Source organism: Anticarsia gemmatalis, chromosome 26 (genome assembly GCF_050436995.1).
Source record: "Anticarsia gemmatalis isolate Benzon Research Colony breed Stoneville strain chromosome 26, ilAntGemm2 primary, whole genome shotgun sequence".
Lineage (NCBI taxonomy): Eukaryota > Metazoa > Arthropoda > Insecta > Lepidoptera > Erebidae > Anticarsia > Anticarsia gemmatalis.
This window is the reverse complement of record NC_134770.1, coordinates 6,346,383-6,363,525: the sequence shown is the minus strand read 5'-3', so window position 1 is coordinate 6,363,525 and position 17,143 is coordinate 6,346,383. Positions and strand designations below refer to the sequence as shown.

Genomic DNA, 17,143 nt, shown 5'->3' with positions numbered 1-17,143 from the left:
CTTTCCCCTCCCGCGACTTGCCTGCTAAAGACGCCGCCATTCGCAAGGAGTATTTCATTCGTGTTGCGCGTATGTTTTATTTAAAAATTTAAGTTCGATTCAAACACAAAATAACGATGCAAAGGGAGAAACTTATTGAAGAAGTGAGAAAATATCCATAAGCGAGGCGTAAGCGCGGTGTCGCCTAGCCGTAGCCGAGTTGACGTACAGGCGCTGCTGATACGCTTTCGTTACGTGCATACGGTAGGTTGACGCCTGGTTGACAGCGAGGCGAAAGGCGTTACGGTTACGATCCCTTTCCGATCCCATATGTGTGCTGAGACCCTAAATGTGGCTTTATTTATTCCCATAGTGTAATTTAATTTAAAACTAGAAACAACTTTACAAACACAACCGGCCTCGTCATCTAATAATTTCGCGTCAATTGTTCTCGCAAACTCCACAATTAGCACTCCGCATTATATTTCATTAACAAACCTAATCTTATTTACACAGTACACAAATGTAAAGAATTATACGTTAGCGTACCGCTAACGTATAAGTAGATTCTTTTATTCTCAGCAAATTACATACGAAAACGGTATGTAACGTTTACAAAAGATAATTATGGAATAACAAGGTTTTGAAATATAGTACAAGCATAATGATGTATTACTTAAGGGTAAGCAAAGACCACAGAACACCACTTGATACAATCCTTACAAACTTCCCTTGCTTCATTCACATCCATACATCTTGTCATACAGGACTGCCGGTTACGAGGTTACTACGCACCTGACCTTTTTACAAAACATCACCGATATGATCTGTGTAAGTCTTTCTACCGGCGCCGTCTTCTGGCGTATGTAGTAACGTCCGCACAGTAAATTTGATTTCCCACATTAATAATGATACACGATATCAAACAAACATGTAATTCAATCTAACAAGAAGTGAAAAATAAACTTCTTAAAGAAGAAGAAAGGTTTAGAAGTTGACTAAAGCTTCCCAAAACCTTTACCTATTCCCAAGCCGAACACAACTTAGTAACTTAAAAGTTGTAAAAGTCACTCTGCGATCTAACTGAATAAATAATATGACTTCGATACACGATTTTAGGGGTGAATTCGTAATTGTGTTTATTTTTACTTTAAACAAGTTTACTTATGAATGTCAGCTACACAGTAACCTTAAAGACATATATTAAGAACTACGTTTTGTTCCTCATGCGACTACCAGTAATTATAACATTACGGTAGTTAATTGTGGACAAGCCTAAATAGAAAGAAAAATGTACTTAAGAAGCATTTCACTAAGAGAAGCTATGCTAAAATCATCAAACATTGTGTCTATAATAAGTACAAGATGTATATAAATTATATAAAGTAATCTACACATACTTCAGAAGCATTTTCATTACCAGGAGTTTAGTTAAAGAAATAAGAGACTATATAATAAGTATCTTATATATAAATGATATCAAGTTCAACATAACAGTATGCCACGTGTTGTAATATGACGGAACACGTTAACGAGAACACATGTAAAAACTTGATCTCCCATTATCAGCGAGATAGTATGTTATCGAGATGATAAACTTGAAAATTTACGTTCACAACGTCTATTTTTGTTCTTATTTGCTTTAAGACGCGGCTGTGTGTTTGTTTTAATACATTGTTGGAACTAATGAAGGTGTTATGTATTGGTTTAGTTATTTATGTAATGTAGGGAACTATATTAACTATTCTTAGATTAATTACAAATAGGGAAGTCTTATGGATGGTTGTAAGGTTCCTATAGTTTACCTCTTACATTGTAAACACCTACCTCATTCAAGTAACAAGTCTTGTCATAAGTATTTCAAAACATCAAAAAGTACAAAATCAATTACGATTCATACCCTAACTGAAGAATTAGTCATATAGGACGCAACAATAAAAAATAAAAAACAACCTGTGTTATAATAATATGATTGCATTTAAAGTATCATTTCATTTATATTATAGTAGTATGTATACACTAGTATACAGTATGTATTTATAGTACAAAATTAGGAGCCCATAAATAAAGATAAAAGCACTTAAGTCATTACACAAAACACCAAATTTCTAATATTTCATAATAATACATTGTCAATATTCTTCCGTTGCCTTCGAAGTCTGTCAAGTATAATAATTTTTTCGAGTATTTCAACGTGAAAATGCTCATCATTTGTACCCCAGAGGGTGAGACAGTTCTATTTCCGGAATATCGTTCGCATTTTTAAAAGTACCCGCTGTCGTGAACACCGATGACATAAACATTATCCTTAGGAAGGATCTTCTGGTGTCACTGGTTTTGAAACATGAAAATATTTTAGTAAATTGAATGAGTTGTAGTCGACGGTAAAAATAAGTATTTTAATACAATCTTTAATATTTAAGGAACTGATATTCTTAAACCAAGAGAAATGGAACATTAGTGGTTTAACACTTCAGAAAAGCCTTACCCCGAAACCAGCAACATAGATGACGAGAATAAATTTAAGTTGTTATGTAGATAGTCGCTAGTCGATCATACAATTTTAATCACTAAAGTACCTAAAAATTTTCTCGTCTATTTATAGTTTGTAATAACTCTTAAAGGTCAACAAAAAAAGGGTTTTACAATTTCACAGACATTAAGCTTTTATTTCATCCGTGACTTTACCCTTTGTTGAACAAATCTGTACCTCAAAGGCCTATTCAAGCTCATTATTATATAAAATACACCTTATTACATAAAATAACTAGCTCAATTCAAGAATAAAATTACAAATAGCTACACCCACGTATCCTTTTCCATCAAGTATAATGCTTAACGTATTTATAATTAAATTTAGCGGCTATATTTACGTAATAACATTGTAACTGTATAATTTGAAAGCCGTGGGAAACAGACAACAGTGGCATAAACAAACTAATTACATTCAAATTTTCGGTTAATATGCAAAAACTACAATACGTACGAATGTTTAGAAGTAAGGTTGAAACTAGGTAATGACAGCAGCAGCTATCAAAGAGGATTATGTAAATTTGATCTGTTATACTCAGTTATATTATGAAAAGACATTAACTTATTGTATTGTATTACATTTCCAGGACGAGAAACTACTCTACTCTGCCCATTTTTACTTTACGAGAAAAATAGTCACGCTAGCTTAGATTAGCTATCCAATGAAATTTGATTAACCCAAAATCATTAATAACCAAATAGCAGTTTCCTCAATACGATAGACATTTTACAAGCAGCCTAAATATTTAGTCTATCTATTAATCAATTTGCCAGTCGTCCTAATCCAAGAATTCACAATCCGTATAATTACAAACCCCAATAAAGCCTTCGTCTACGATTCACCCATTTATTCAATTTAAAACCCCTCTCTAACGTTTGGCAGGTAATTTCCTAATCCTCAATGCTTTAAGATTTGACCCCCGACCTTTAGCAAATACGGATCTTAATACAAGCTAATTTGTTATACAAATAAGAGATGACGACTTGGATGTTATTGAGGTTTCAGACTTTGAAAAGGTTAGAATGTCGTTGATGTTTTTCTCATTAGGATTTTGACAAAAGTTTTGTTAGACATTGGTAAAACTAGGTTGTAGTCTCCAAAATAAATAAAATAGAAGGCTTCACAGTGGCTAAATAATATGTTTTTATTACATAGTGCGTCCTGTTTTTAACTGAATCCAACAGCACAATAATAATTTACTCTCCTATTAATATAGTGAAATAGATACACAAACTCTTTACTATATTTCAAGCACAGTTCCCCCATCATTCTGAACGACGCAATTCACAATGTTTTGATTACAGTTCCTACTTCCGCAGTTAAAAGAAAGTCCTTATAAAGCCGAGTGTAGACTGTAGTGCTAAAAATACAAGTTAGTAACACACGTGCGGCCCGATATAGCCGGTTTCGTTCATAGAACTCGGCTTGTTTATCCGCCGGCGATCCCTGCGCGATTGTGTAAGCTTCATATTGCGTACAAACTGTGTTTGTTCTTTGTAAAAATACGGAGAATACGTATGCTAAATGGATAAGGAGTAAACGGGTAAAGACTAAATACTAAGGTGTGTTCTTTCTGAAGGCATTAGGTAAGGCACAATCTGAATCAACTTTGAAACTAAGTATAACTCATTAACATAGTTCTATACAAAAATCAGCATACAGTCATCTTGCTATAAATTACACACACATGGAATCCAGGAACGGACTGTTGTTCCACTTTTTTTTAAGCAAACTTTCGTTGTACTTCTTTCGAACTACACAAAGGGTGAACTTCGTAATGGTGATGAGGATACTAGAATTGCTCCAGCACTTTTCGAGTTAGCGAACACATTTACGCTAACTTACCTATTAAGTGGTTCTAATCTCACAAAAAACGACAATTATATCCTTTTCCTACCAAAGCAGGTTTAGTTTGTAATAACGGAACAGAAGTGTGTTGAAATACAAATAAACGTTGCAGGAATCAAAACTTAACATTCGACTGATAAGTTCCTTATCAAAAAATAACATTTAACTTTGTTATATATTGTTTGTAGATAACAATAACGTTTGATAAACTTACATAAGTTTTGTAACTTTATAAACAATATAATTATTACGCATTATTTTTAGGTTAGATTTTAACCCTGACACTGATTAATCATAATTTGCTACATTTTGTCATTAGTCACGGCTGTCAGTGTCATACATAATTGACTATTGTCGAGTTGTATATGTATTTTTTACTATAGTAAACTTAACACTATACCGCCTCTGTGGCGCAGTCGGTAGTGTATACAACTACTAATCTAGTTGTCTCGAGTTCGATTCCCGAGTCGGGCGAAATGTTGCCCAGAGCTTTGGTAACGTGCCTAGAACATAGCAATAGGCTCGCCCACTATAACATGGGCTTAACTAAATGGCGAACAGATTTTCAGGCACCTTTGTCTACACCTCCCGGAATAAAAATCCTGATAATATGTATATACGTTTGTTTATTTTGTTCATGTAATTATTAACATTTGGTAACAAAGAAGCTTTGAAAAGATAAAAGTGTAAAGCGACTTATGGAGCTGACTGTACATATTATTATGTATCTTTAATACTGTATATGTGTAGTATTATAGCACTGCGCTTTAATTAGCCAAGCAGTAGTCATGTGTTTCATATTTCTCATTGCAGTGTGCATTTCCGAAACCCGTCTACAAAAAGTTTCACGATATGAATTTTAATCTAGCGAGCAAAACACAGAGGACCAACTATCCAGACGTAATTTTCAGTCTGTGAAATTAAAATCCACTGAAAATATAAATGCCAAGCGCCGAGTATGAAATTTTAATACCTTTACTAAATAAATAGAATATAAGCGACTGTAAATATGGTATTTACAATAATATACGCGAGAAAGGTACTATTTACATTTCAGTTTAGTAAATACTATACAACTTGGCTTCATGATGCACGCATAGGTGCAGTTTCATCTCTTCTAGATATACCTAATCTTTCAGATAAAAATTTAATTGAAAACTTACAAATCGCCGTAACGTATTTTTCACTATTTTTATTATTTCAACAATAACTTATTCCATTTATAACAATTCACAATACTTTTCCTTTCACACATCCAATACGGGGGCAATGATATTAAAATCAATTCAGATATCAAACGGATTAGTCACAGACTATCACTTTTAACAGTTTCTACGTTTCGTAATGCATCTAGCATGCACCGAACGATATGTAGGTATGTGTGCCGTGTATAAAAACTGATCGCCATTTTTAGAATTGGGGTAACGACCGAGCCACACGATTGAGGTATACACGGTAACAAAAATGATTCGTGGTTTTTAAAGTAAGCTTTTTATTTGAAACACGCGAGTGTTGTGTAATTTTTTTGGGGTGCAGTTGTGGTAATACTATATACTTTTACGAAGTTTCAACCCATAAGCTAGCTCTGAGTATGGTAAATACTTCTTAGATTATAGTTTACTGCTTTGGATAAATCATAAGACAAATGTATTATAATGAATTATAAGTATACAGTTTCTAAAAAAAACTGTGCCTTTGTATTTTTTTCCACCAATGTCTCGACATTTCACAAAAGATAAACAAAAATATTCTTCCTTATATCTTATCTTGCCAACTTGACCTTTGCGACTGTCATTTCCCTTCCTCATTCAGAATGTCTCGTTATAAATGCTATAACAATATCAATTAATCGACGAACAATTATACAACAGTAGTCTAAAAATCGCGGAATAAAAAAGGCTATTTTTTTGTCCCAGATGTAACGAAGCGTGGCTAAATGGCTAAACGATCGTGTGCCACTGGTCTTAGAAAAAGGCCACAGAAATGTTATTTTGAAGGCTTTAGAATTAAAAAGAAGCTGATTTACAGTATTTTGTCGATGCTTTTTTGTGCATTCTAACAGGCTACAAGTCGGAAGATTTTTACGCATGTCTTTTCCATTTTATTGAGTAAAGAAATACGTTTTATATATAAAGTAACGCAACTTTTTATCACTATAGAATATCAGACAAGTATGTATTAAACTACCGTTTATAGTAGGTCGTCTTAGCGATAAATTCCTAAGCACTGACTAAAGATTAAATCATAGTTGTGACTTCCTAAACAGTTTACAATGAGTGATTCACAGAATAACCTAGCACTTAGTTTAGTTAGAAAACAACATATTGTACATCAGGGAAGAGATGTTACAATGGTGTTGACGGAAAAATCTTTTCGTAGAAAATAACATTGTGTATAATTATGTGTGCATTCTGTGGTACCACCCACCAACGTGAAGGTGATTTAGATAACGCACTGTGACGCACACATAGACACACAACATTATACAAATATGTAAACGTCTTGTGTCCAATTGTCACGTTAATGTCACCATTAACTCATTTAGGTAGCCGATAGATACGATACTTATCGTAAGCTTAGACGTAAACGAGTCTAAGTATCGAGTTTAAGTGAGTTCGCCATTTCCTGTGCGTTACCTAGTTTAAATACCGATTTAGTGATAAAATAAACTAAATGCAGTAATTGGTTGTTATCTTGTTATGCCCTTTAAATTGTTCTTAATTAACATTAACTGAAAATTACGATTGTAGTTCGTTTTTACAACTATTCGTACCTTGTGCGAATGGCGGTGATGCGGAGTGACCGGCGGCGGGTGCTGAGGCGGTTGTGGCACCTGGTTCTGTCCGGTTACGACAACCGGGAGACCGTCCACGATAGTAACCATCACTCTCTTGTCGGCGCTGCGGCGACGCTCGGTCGAGTTCCTCCTGCGCCTCTGCTCGTCGACGACAGGGCGAGCGAACACCGTTCGCCTATCGAAATTCCTCGGATCGCTTTGGTTCTCTGCCGCCCTGGTAGCTGGTGTATGACTCTTGGAACGTTTCAAGAGTCTCATCACATGCGACTTCAAAGCGTCCGGCTTGCTGACGGGCGGCGGCAGCTCCGGCTTGTGCTTGTACGACTGGGAGTGCGCATGGTGGCGCTGCACGGACACCGTGTGCCCCATCCCTGGTGGTATCACGTTCGAGAGGCTCTTGACTGCGTAGGCAGCGTCTACTTTGTTGCCGGCGACGCACGACACCTCATACATCACGACACTACCGTTCCCGGCGGCTCTCACACACTTCCACTTACACAACCATGTTTACGACTTATCCTATAACACTGCAATCCTTTTGTACTGCGCGTCGTTTACGCTTTCCGACAAAACATCGTATAGACACTTACACGGAATTGTGTGTGTACTTCGAAGTGGTCGCTTTGTTAAAAGAATCGTTCGTTATGAATGTCGCCCGCGTGATCGAAGGAAAATAACTTGCAACAGGTCAGACCGGTCGGTGGAAACAATTTTCGTATAGCAATGTTCGTGTTTAAATGTGGCGGAACGACGCAGATACGTCTTCACCGCGCGCGAATCGCCGTCCAACTGAGTGGCGAGTCGGCACTCGGTCGGTTGTCGTACGCACGGGCCGCGGCGCGCTCCTCTGTATCACTGTGATAACGAGTGATGCGTACAGCCCGAGGTCCGTATAATCCGCGAAAAGGTCAATGTTTCGATGAAGTCACCATCAATTGGTGTAATTACCGGATAATGTAACGTGAATTGGATAATGTGTTGGGTTGACGAAATACAACGGGAGGCAACGTGCCGCTGTGTGTTTGATTCACAAATAGTCCGTACAGACATCAGAATGCTGATTTTATGACTACACAATGCTACGTGGAGGCTTAGTCATTGAACATCCAAAGCAGAGAGAAGTAGTTTTGAGAATTGTAGTGCACTTTCCAACAATTTTCTGTGTTAAGTATATTTGCGGTGGTTTTAAGTCGAGAGTGGTTTCAGTAACTTCCTAACGCGAGTTAAAAGCGAGCTCGTAGTTTCAGTAAAAAAAAGTCGAAGGGGAAACGTGTTGAAAGCAGGATTAAGTTTATACCCGACGTAAAGAACGTTAAGTCACGTGGCTTACGGACCCAAACTACATAACGTACGAAACTTAAGAGGAGGTTTCAATTCAATAGAATAGTAAATATAAATTCTATTTATAAATCGATACTTTGTTGCGTAATTTACAGCTAAAATACCGGAACAACTAAACAATTTATTAAAGTCCCATTTCATTACTAGTTAAAAGCAAGCTGTCAGTCGGTGGATTTAAAACAATCCGAATGTATGTGGAATGGACAGTGGAGGTGACCCGAATATCACGACGTCAACGGAAGCCGGGACGTGGTCAGCATTGACATCACCTTTGTTTCCAACTGGGACGAACACCGCTTTATAATACGTTATTATTAATGGAGCACGCTATGAGCACTCATAAATCAAATACATTTTTGAAGTGGCTATAAATACAACCAAAGCAGTTCAATAACAGGGTTATGGTAAAAGTTACTTAAAGACATTATTGTTTGTTTGAAATTGAGAGTAAAGCTATGTATAATAATACATATATTATTATACTCATTTATTTTCGAGTCCCTTATAGACATCAGCTGCAATACTTATTTAAATAATTTGAAGAAGAACATCATATTTTCAAAGGGGATTCATGTGCTAAGGCACTTATCCCACCTTGAACCTCCATAAGACTATTGGTGAACGGATGCTGTTGTGCCAATTTACCTAATAATACCATCTACCACTAATTCTAGTCTCCCAACATCCTGGGGTGATTGGACAATTACAGACTGTGTGCAACGACGTATGTTGTACAGAATGTATGTTATTTTTAGAATACGCATGTCCTAGCTGTGATTCTCAGTTATTTCTAGACCGTAATGCGGAAAGATACAATAGGAAAATAATTTAACCTGTTTTAAATTTAATGTAAGGTGAGTTTATTTAAATATGAAGTCTTAAGGCTACCTTATTTGATAAGTATTTTCTTTTATTCGCACAGATAAGTCATAAATTTATATTATTATAACATTTATAGTACACCTACCAGAACATGGTCTATATAACCCAACGGTTGAGAGAATGTCTTAAGTCCGCCTATGTACCATTACTTTACATGAAGTTTAAATAAATAAGTACCTAATTTGAAGATGGTAAATATTCCTTTCATTATTGTTACCAGCTACTAACAAACAAAACAATTCCACTTATAAAACCTTGTAGAATTTGAAGGTGTACATAATACAGACATTTCTGTATATAAGGAATTCAAAACGATCTTGTAACGCTCGACTATGGAATTCCTTTGTGATAAGACACCGACTCGAAATATAACTTACTATAAACCAACAAGTTAGTAGAAAGCATTGTACACGAGGTTCGCGATGGTATACAAATTGCTGTATTTTGAAAATTCGAGATCTCGCAGGCTTATACAGCTGACGGTAGCCTGTTAGATGCAGCTACTTTAATAACGAAATACACAGTCTAATATGGAACTCATTACATACTCAAATATGGAAGTATATAGAATTTTTTTTTAAAGACAACTCCCGCACTAAGAATTGCTCTTGTATCGCGGGGACTTTTACAAACATACACAAATATTAATTATAATCAAGATAAACTGTGCAGGTTCTCTGTTAAGTCGTCGGACTATAAGTACCTTGACGACTCAAAGTACAATCTACGTCAAGTGACAATTAGCCAAGTTTTAATTAGACAGGCGGCGAAGGGAGCATTTTTTGAAGGCTTTATTTAAGTTTGCGACAACTAATTATAAAATGTTAGTACAGGTCGCTGGAGAGAAACGTTTAGAAGATAATTTTAAAGACAAATACCTTAACCGTTTATTTTTCCATTTACTTTTGAATATTTTATCATGATGAAAAGACAGACAACCTTAAAACATATGTCAGATTATTTTAACTGTAAACATGTAGAGTGTAGACTAAGGTATTTTATAGCATAAATGTATCTTTTTTATTCGCTACAGCGTTTCATAAATATGCAAATTGTTCTATTAACTGTGGCTTTAAGATAAACTAACCTGTGAATCTTATTACCTCAGGCATAGCCTGTTTTTCTAATATAAATAAACCACTCAAAAAGTAAGATTTATGTAAAGATTTTGACCCTGGACAATATAAATACTTAAATATCAAATCGTAGAAAAACCTAACTCAATCGGCAATGAGTAATGACTTGTGAAACTGAGCTATGATGACCTTAACATTGTTAAGAATAAAATCTAGCTATTAATGAACGAAAGTATACCCAGCTTTACTTATTATATACTTAACTATAATTACTTAGCTACTAAATGGAAAAGGAAATAATAATCAATAAAAATATATTTAATGACTTTAGAGTATAATAAAAAACGAATAAGAAATTTACCGATGATATAAGAGTATACGACTAAATATATAAAGCCGTGTATATAGTAAATAGTATTTGACATTTATAACAGTATTCTGAGTGAACAAAGTCGAACAAAAACCAGTATATGAAGTAATAGGCTATCAAATGTCCAATACAAATAGAAAACTGGCAAATATTTACATATTTTCACTTTCCCTACAAAACTTGTATGCGATGACGCACTGGTTCAAAAGAACAAGTTATATTTCCGTAATTAAATAATTATATATAATTGGAATCGATGGATAGTTTCTATAATTGAGTCTTTGCATTAATTATGCTTAGTACATTTCCTATAGTGAATTTAATCTATCATCATTACGTGGCATAAAACTGGTATCCTCATAGACGTATCTTCAAATTTATAAACGCTAAACTCTTGTACATATTTTGTATTACAGACCCAATATTTTTTTTTACGGTTTTGAACAACAAGGTTTCTCATGAAGGTTTTCAAATCGTCTACTATCATGACTACATGTGGTTAACTTTCTCAAATTCTCAAAGCATCGAAACTATTGTCAATCGATTACGACATAAAATACAAGACTGCTTAGTTTCTGAAGAGCATTTAGCGGCAGTTTATCTATTCGATAGCGTTAAAACTCATACAAAAAAAACCCTATTTAATAGATAAACTACCGCTAAATGTACTCAGAAACCTGGGTTACTCATATACAATTCAAAAACGAAAATCACAAGACCTACAGTTAACTATCGCCGTCCTTACAACACAATAAAACCAACAGTGGCTCTACAAGTATTACAAACAAACAAGCAGACAAATAGTCAGACAAGTCTATCGGCTATAAACCAGAGCCGGTTGTGCAGTAGGCTAGTGCTACGAGCTATGACTCACTACAGTCAATATTATGAGTGAAAGCCGACAACGCGTTGATGAATCGCACCTGGTCTGTTAAATATAACTATACTATTTGTTGAATGTAGATGCTGTTGAGTGGAATATTTTATAGGTTAATGTTCTAACATTTTACAGTAGAATTACAAGATATAACTATTTCAATCTTTCCATAAGAGAGTAACAATATTCGCATGCTTATTGCAGTTTTTAGGATAAAGATGACAATTAATTCGTTGGTTTGAATAACAACAACAGGGGCAAAGATACAGAAAGGTATTACAAATTTAAACAAAAGTATAAGTATACTCTATTCATCTCTTTAAGCATCTAAATCTACACCAATATCTTTAGATCACACCATAAACCCCCGTTTTCTGAGGTTCATTTAGCGGTAGTTTATCTATTCAATAGCGCTTATATAAAAATGACAGTTTGAATAGATAAACTACCGCTAAATGTGCCTCAGAAACCGGTTTCTGAGTAAATTTAGCGGTAGTTTATCTATTCAATAGCTTTTTTTAAATATAAGTTTAAACGCTATTGAATAGATAAACTACCGCTAAATGTGTTAAGCAACAATATATTTTTTTCAACAGCCATCATTAACGGTTTGCACAAGCACGTCTTCCACGTCCCATGCTGAGTCCTATTTCCACAATGTGCAATACTGTATATGTTAATCATCGTCTACGCTTAACGCAATGCACGTGGAACGTTTTGTAATAGTATCTTTAGCAACTGTTAATGTGGTAATTGTTTATCCTTATCCCTTCTTGGTTAATCTTTGATAGAGTTTCATTATTTTGGTTTATAGTTTAGATAGTAAACTGTGGTATTATGAAGTAGGACTAAATGTATATCGCTTGCAGGGATTGTACCAAGTGGTGTTTTTTGGTTTGTATGCATGTGCAAAAGATGGTTTATTAAAAACTATCGGTCGATGTCGATCTATCCATTCTACAATCGATTAATCTTACTGATCGATAGAGAGGTAGTACACACTATCACAGATATCAGTCTATCTAAAGTTTAACAAAACAACTAGCATACAATAGATTCGTCACTAATTTGCTTCAGAAAAAAGAATACGGTAGTCTTGTAACAATAAGTCAAGTATTTTTTGTCATAATTTTTTAGTTTCCCTACAATCAGGAAATGCAATTTCAACGAAAATGTCAAGGATTTCATTCGTATTAAAGTTTATTTTATTTGTTATTCGAGCTTATTTAAAGCTTGTAGTTATTACCATAGCGCGTACTCGTCTGACAAGAAATATGAATGCGAAATGCGATCAAAAGTATATAGACCGGAGCACGCAGTAGTATTATTTGCTTAATAAACCAGAAATAATATCTTAAGTAATATTGAAAAAGATTAAGTTTATAGAGAAGCAATTTTTGCAACTAAAACTACTACACAAAAATCTTATGTTAGCTTTTTTCAAAACAATGATTTCTGAAACGCTAGAAAGTTCCTTTATTCTTCGAAAAGGCCTATTTGTATTCGCGCGTAAAAGCTTCCGATCTTTTAATTGATTACGGCGTTATCATAACCAGTTAATACACGTACACTAGGGCGAACAGGCGTTCGTGTTTTTGCGTACACACGTCAATGTCATACGCAACGAACGATTTGTTATCAGCAGTCAATGGCTTGACAATACCCGTTTCATAAACGATACAAAAGGAGCCTGTTTTATTTTACCTATTTATTAATACATATTGTATAGAGTGTAAGTATTAAGGACTTTCGCATTTTAAGCTTTATAATGATTGTCCATTTCGGATTATTTTGAAAGAATTATAGTTAGGACACGTATCCTCTCTCTATACTCTATAGCTAATATTGGGAAATTGAAACTAAAATCTTTCAAAAGAAGTAACGCATGTTATATTTCCTATTTCCATGCCATTGTTAACCATACATTTGAATGAAAGAAACCCATATCATTGTACATTTCGGAAGTGTACTATCTCTCAAAACACCCGTAGATCCGTCAGTTGTTTCACAAAGTTTATTTATCCAACTAATGCAACGAAAATTAACCTGAAAGAAACATATAAACAGAGCGTTTCATAAGTTTCCCACCTTCCACCAGTATTGGTACATACACAATCGATAAACAAATCTAAAAATATTTACGTGTTTCTTGTATATTTCGTTACAAAACATCTTCGTTAAAAAGACCTGTATTTGATTAAGAAAGGAGAATTTAATTAGCCGATCGTAAAGGAATTCTGATGAAAACATCGAATTATAGACTACATTCTAGCATTCGTTTTCGTAGAAATTTGGAAACGTATTCTTTGAACTTGAGCCAATTATTTTGTGAAATCAATTGTTTATTTTAAAGCTAAAGTATTGTGACATACAATTTCCTTGAGTTTATTTTAGCAAGAATTTTGCAAATATTTATTTCGTTAAGGTTTTGTTATTCTAGCTGTTTAAGAACATTGTTACTCTAGCTATTAATAACCAGCTCTCACTCAGTGATTATTTCTTTACTCGAAGGTTAAATAACCGGTACATCGTTATCAAACTGTTATCAGTTCTGTTTTGATGGAGTTGATTGACAGGCAGACCACTCAGACACCGGATTATCTACTTAGTTATATTATCATAATAATATGGATAATGCAATGAACTTTACTGTTTTACGTTGACAAAATAATATTAACACTATTGAAATCAGGTACTTAACTAAGGGCTCCATTGCGCAAATCATTATACCTTTCTTATCAAACGGTCAGAAATAAAACCTTTCTTATACTTTTTTTCCAAAAAAAAAACATGACTTTATGAGCATCGTAATCATTGTCAAAAAGCTTCAATGAAGTTTCTCTCTTCGATGATTACTGTGCTACTAAAAATATAGTTTCATACGTTCTGACATTTCAATGCTTGTGTACATAAACAAGTCTTCAATGTCACATCGAACGTAGCCCCATAACAGTATCCCTTCAACCCCCATCCCCATGTATCATGGCGCGTGTATCCATGTATTCATGTAGTTGTGTATATCACAGGCGAGCGTGGGTGAGCTCTAACAAAACATTGACAGGCGATGACATGAATCGTTCACAGTTCCTCTTCTCTACACAATAGTTTGCCTTTTGTGCTCTCGTGGTTCCCTACCTCGTGCTTCGTTCTAACGGAAAATGTGGAAAGCACGTTTTATGAGAACAATAATGAGATATCTTTTTAAAAATTAGGTATTTAATAGTCAGTTGAACGAATTTTTGCTACTGAAAATTGCTTTGATTCAAAATGAGATGTTTTCTTAATTCGGTCAATCTGGACACTAGACTCGAATTATATTTACAAAGATTTTATTACTAGAATTGCCCCCTGGTCTTCACTGACTTCTGAATTAAGATTATTTTCCAACAGATATGACGTAAATATCAACAAGTTTCATATGTCTAAAGTTAATAAGGCTTTAGTCAATGTAATACTGATAATCGACACAATTAAGTACCAGTACTCTAGTTACTGCCAGTAGGTGGTCCGTTTAAGTAGCTCTATCCTCAATAAATAACGATATTAATAAACTTGAATTGTGAAACAGTCTTACACCAGTTAGTTACGAAACGTTATGATACAATCTTGTTGTAAAATTGGCATATTTAAATGTGATATATTGGCGTTAAATATCTTCCTGAATCTCATTGATAGAACGTGGGTCTATTTTAGTGTAATTTATGAATGTAAACTGTCATGTTTGCACTCATTCATCATGGGAAACAAGATTGTAATGGCCTCAAGCGTGTATTTTTAGAGCAACGTTTATTTTTATAAAAACAAACTTTTCTTTTGATACTATATCAAATCTTTTACTAAAATTTAACGAAAATAACTCTATATTTTAAAAACAGTAAACAGTTCCCATTTTTATCTAATATCTCAATCAAAAGTAACAAGTATAAAGTCTGGTTTGAATCACTGGCGTTAGTACTTGCACATTAAAGTAAACTTTCGCCGGGAAGCAACGAAACCAAAAGAGAATTGTACGTTGCGTAAACATATCAAAGGATTTAACTATTTCTTGTGATGTCTTTATTTACGTAATCCCGCGAACGTACGGTGTATTTCATCAAAGGAAATCCTGAATAGATACTTCGTGTTTTGTTGCAATTAAATTGCTACTACTGGTTTTATCTTAGACCCGCACGTTATAATATGTAGAACGCAAAATGATACTGCTAAGATTGAAAACTGACAAATGACACAGTAGTTAATAAGAAAAAATATTAATATACTTTTATTGAAATACTGGAAAAGGTTAGAGACCTTTCAAGTTCTTAAACTGACAAAAAGCTACGCCCTGAATTATATTTTAAATACGACGAAAGTTGTTTTACGACAGTCTTACTAAAGCTATCTTTACGTCATTTTCTCACTCGAAAAAAGACCGGTACAAAATTCCAGCAGCGAAAAAAAGGTTGACAATCAGTCTGAAAAAGTACACTTATAACTCACGATCCAGCACAAGACCCAAGACAGCCATTCAAGTGGACTTATCAGTGTAAACGAGGCACAATGGGCATAGCATTTCACTCCATTGTAATTCCCAAGGTCTTAGCATCAGACTTGACGCGATAACAGACTGGTCCAACACTTTCCGTACCCCGCGATCCTCCCGTCAGATAATGTACCAGTTGATGCCAAAATTAGATACAGTATTATATACTGTTATGTACAACGTATTGATATTGCTTCACGCTCCATTTCTGCTCAATAGCGGTTTGTTTTGTTGCGGATATGATACTGTGATATATTTTACTGTTTGATTTATTTTATTATGGTTAGTTTAGCTATCGTGGTTATGGGCGTGACGTGACTACTGACCGATTGTTTGCTTGCTACTGTGTTTTTCATACGTAATAAAGATGTTTTCTGTTCGTTGAATGTAATGTAATTTGTGCTTCCTTTACAGACTGGATCAACTTGAACACTGGGTTAAAAACACAAGAACGTGAAAAAAAAGAATAATGAAATATTATCTATCAAAATTTTCGATAAATTTAGAAGCATGATGTTCTTTTGCGTAAACACAAAATTCGGCATGACAAAGAATATCTCAAAGGCGATAAGAATCAAATTTCCTAAATCTCAAAACTCAACAAGGCTTTAACGCTTAACTTAATCGAAAAAGGGGGGGTAACAGCCAATTAACAAGCCGTTTACAAACAAATAAAACGAAGTTAAACCTCGGTTTAAAACGTTTACGTTAACTAAACCAGACTTGGCAATTTAGATAGGAGAGTAAACAAAAGCTTGGGTAATACTTCAAAAGTCTCTAGGGGTTTTTACCCCTGTGGGTAGGTAATTCAAAATGAATGGTGGGAGATTAAAAAAGATATCCATGGTGGGTAGGTAGTCGCGACTGGGGGTAAATAGGGGGGATTTGTGAAAAGAATAACCAGTCTCGTGTTTAGTA

At 34.6% G+C, this 17,143-nt stretch overlaps 1 protein-coding gene across 4 annotated transcripts in view; it reads right to left on the bottom strand.

The window, feature by feature from the left end:
- Positions 1 to 17,143, bottom strand: part of LOC142984109 (MAP/microtubule affinity-regulating kinase 3-like) — a 228,717-nt gene that overhangs the window by 120,123 nt on the left and 91,451 nt on the right. For 2 of the 4 annotated variants that reach the window (XM_076131461.1, XM_076131458.1), the window contains exon 2: positions 7,134 to 7,778. The exons of 1 other annotated variant lie outside the window; for it this stretch is intronic. In XM_076131461.1, coding sequence (XP_075987576.1) covers positions 7,134 to 7,610 — 477 coding nt within the window. In that variant the 5' untranslated portion in view covers positions 7,611 to 7,778. Of the gene's footprint in view, positions 1 to 7,133; positions 8,043 to 17,143 lie in introns of those variants that run through there. One more of the 4 variants, XM_076131459.1, reaches the window with a different exon arrangement.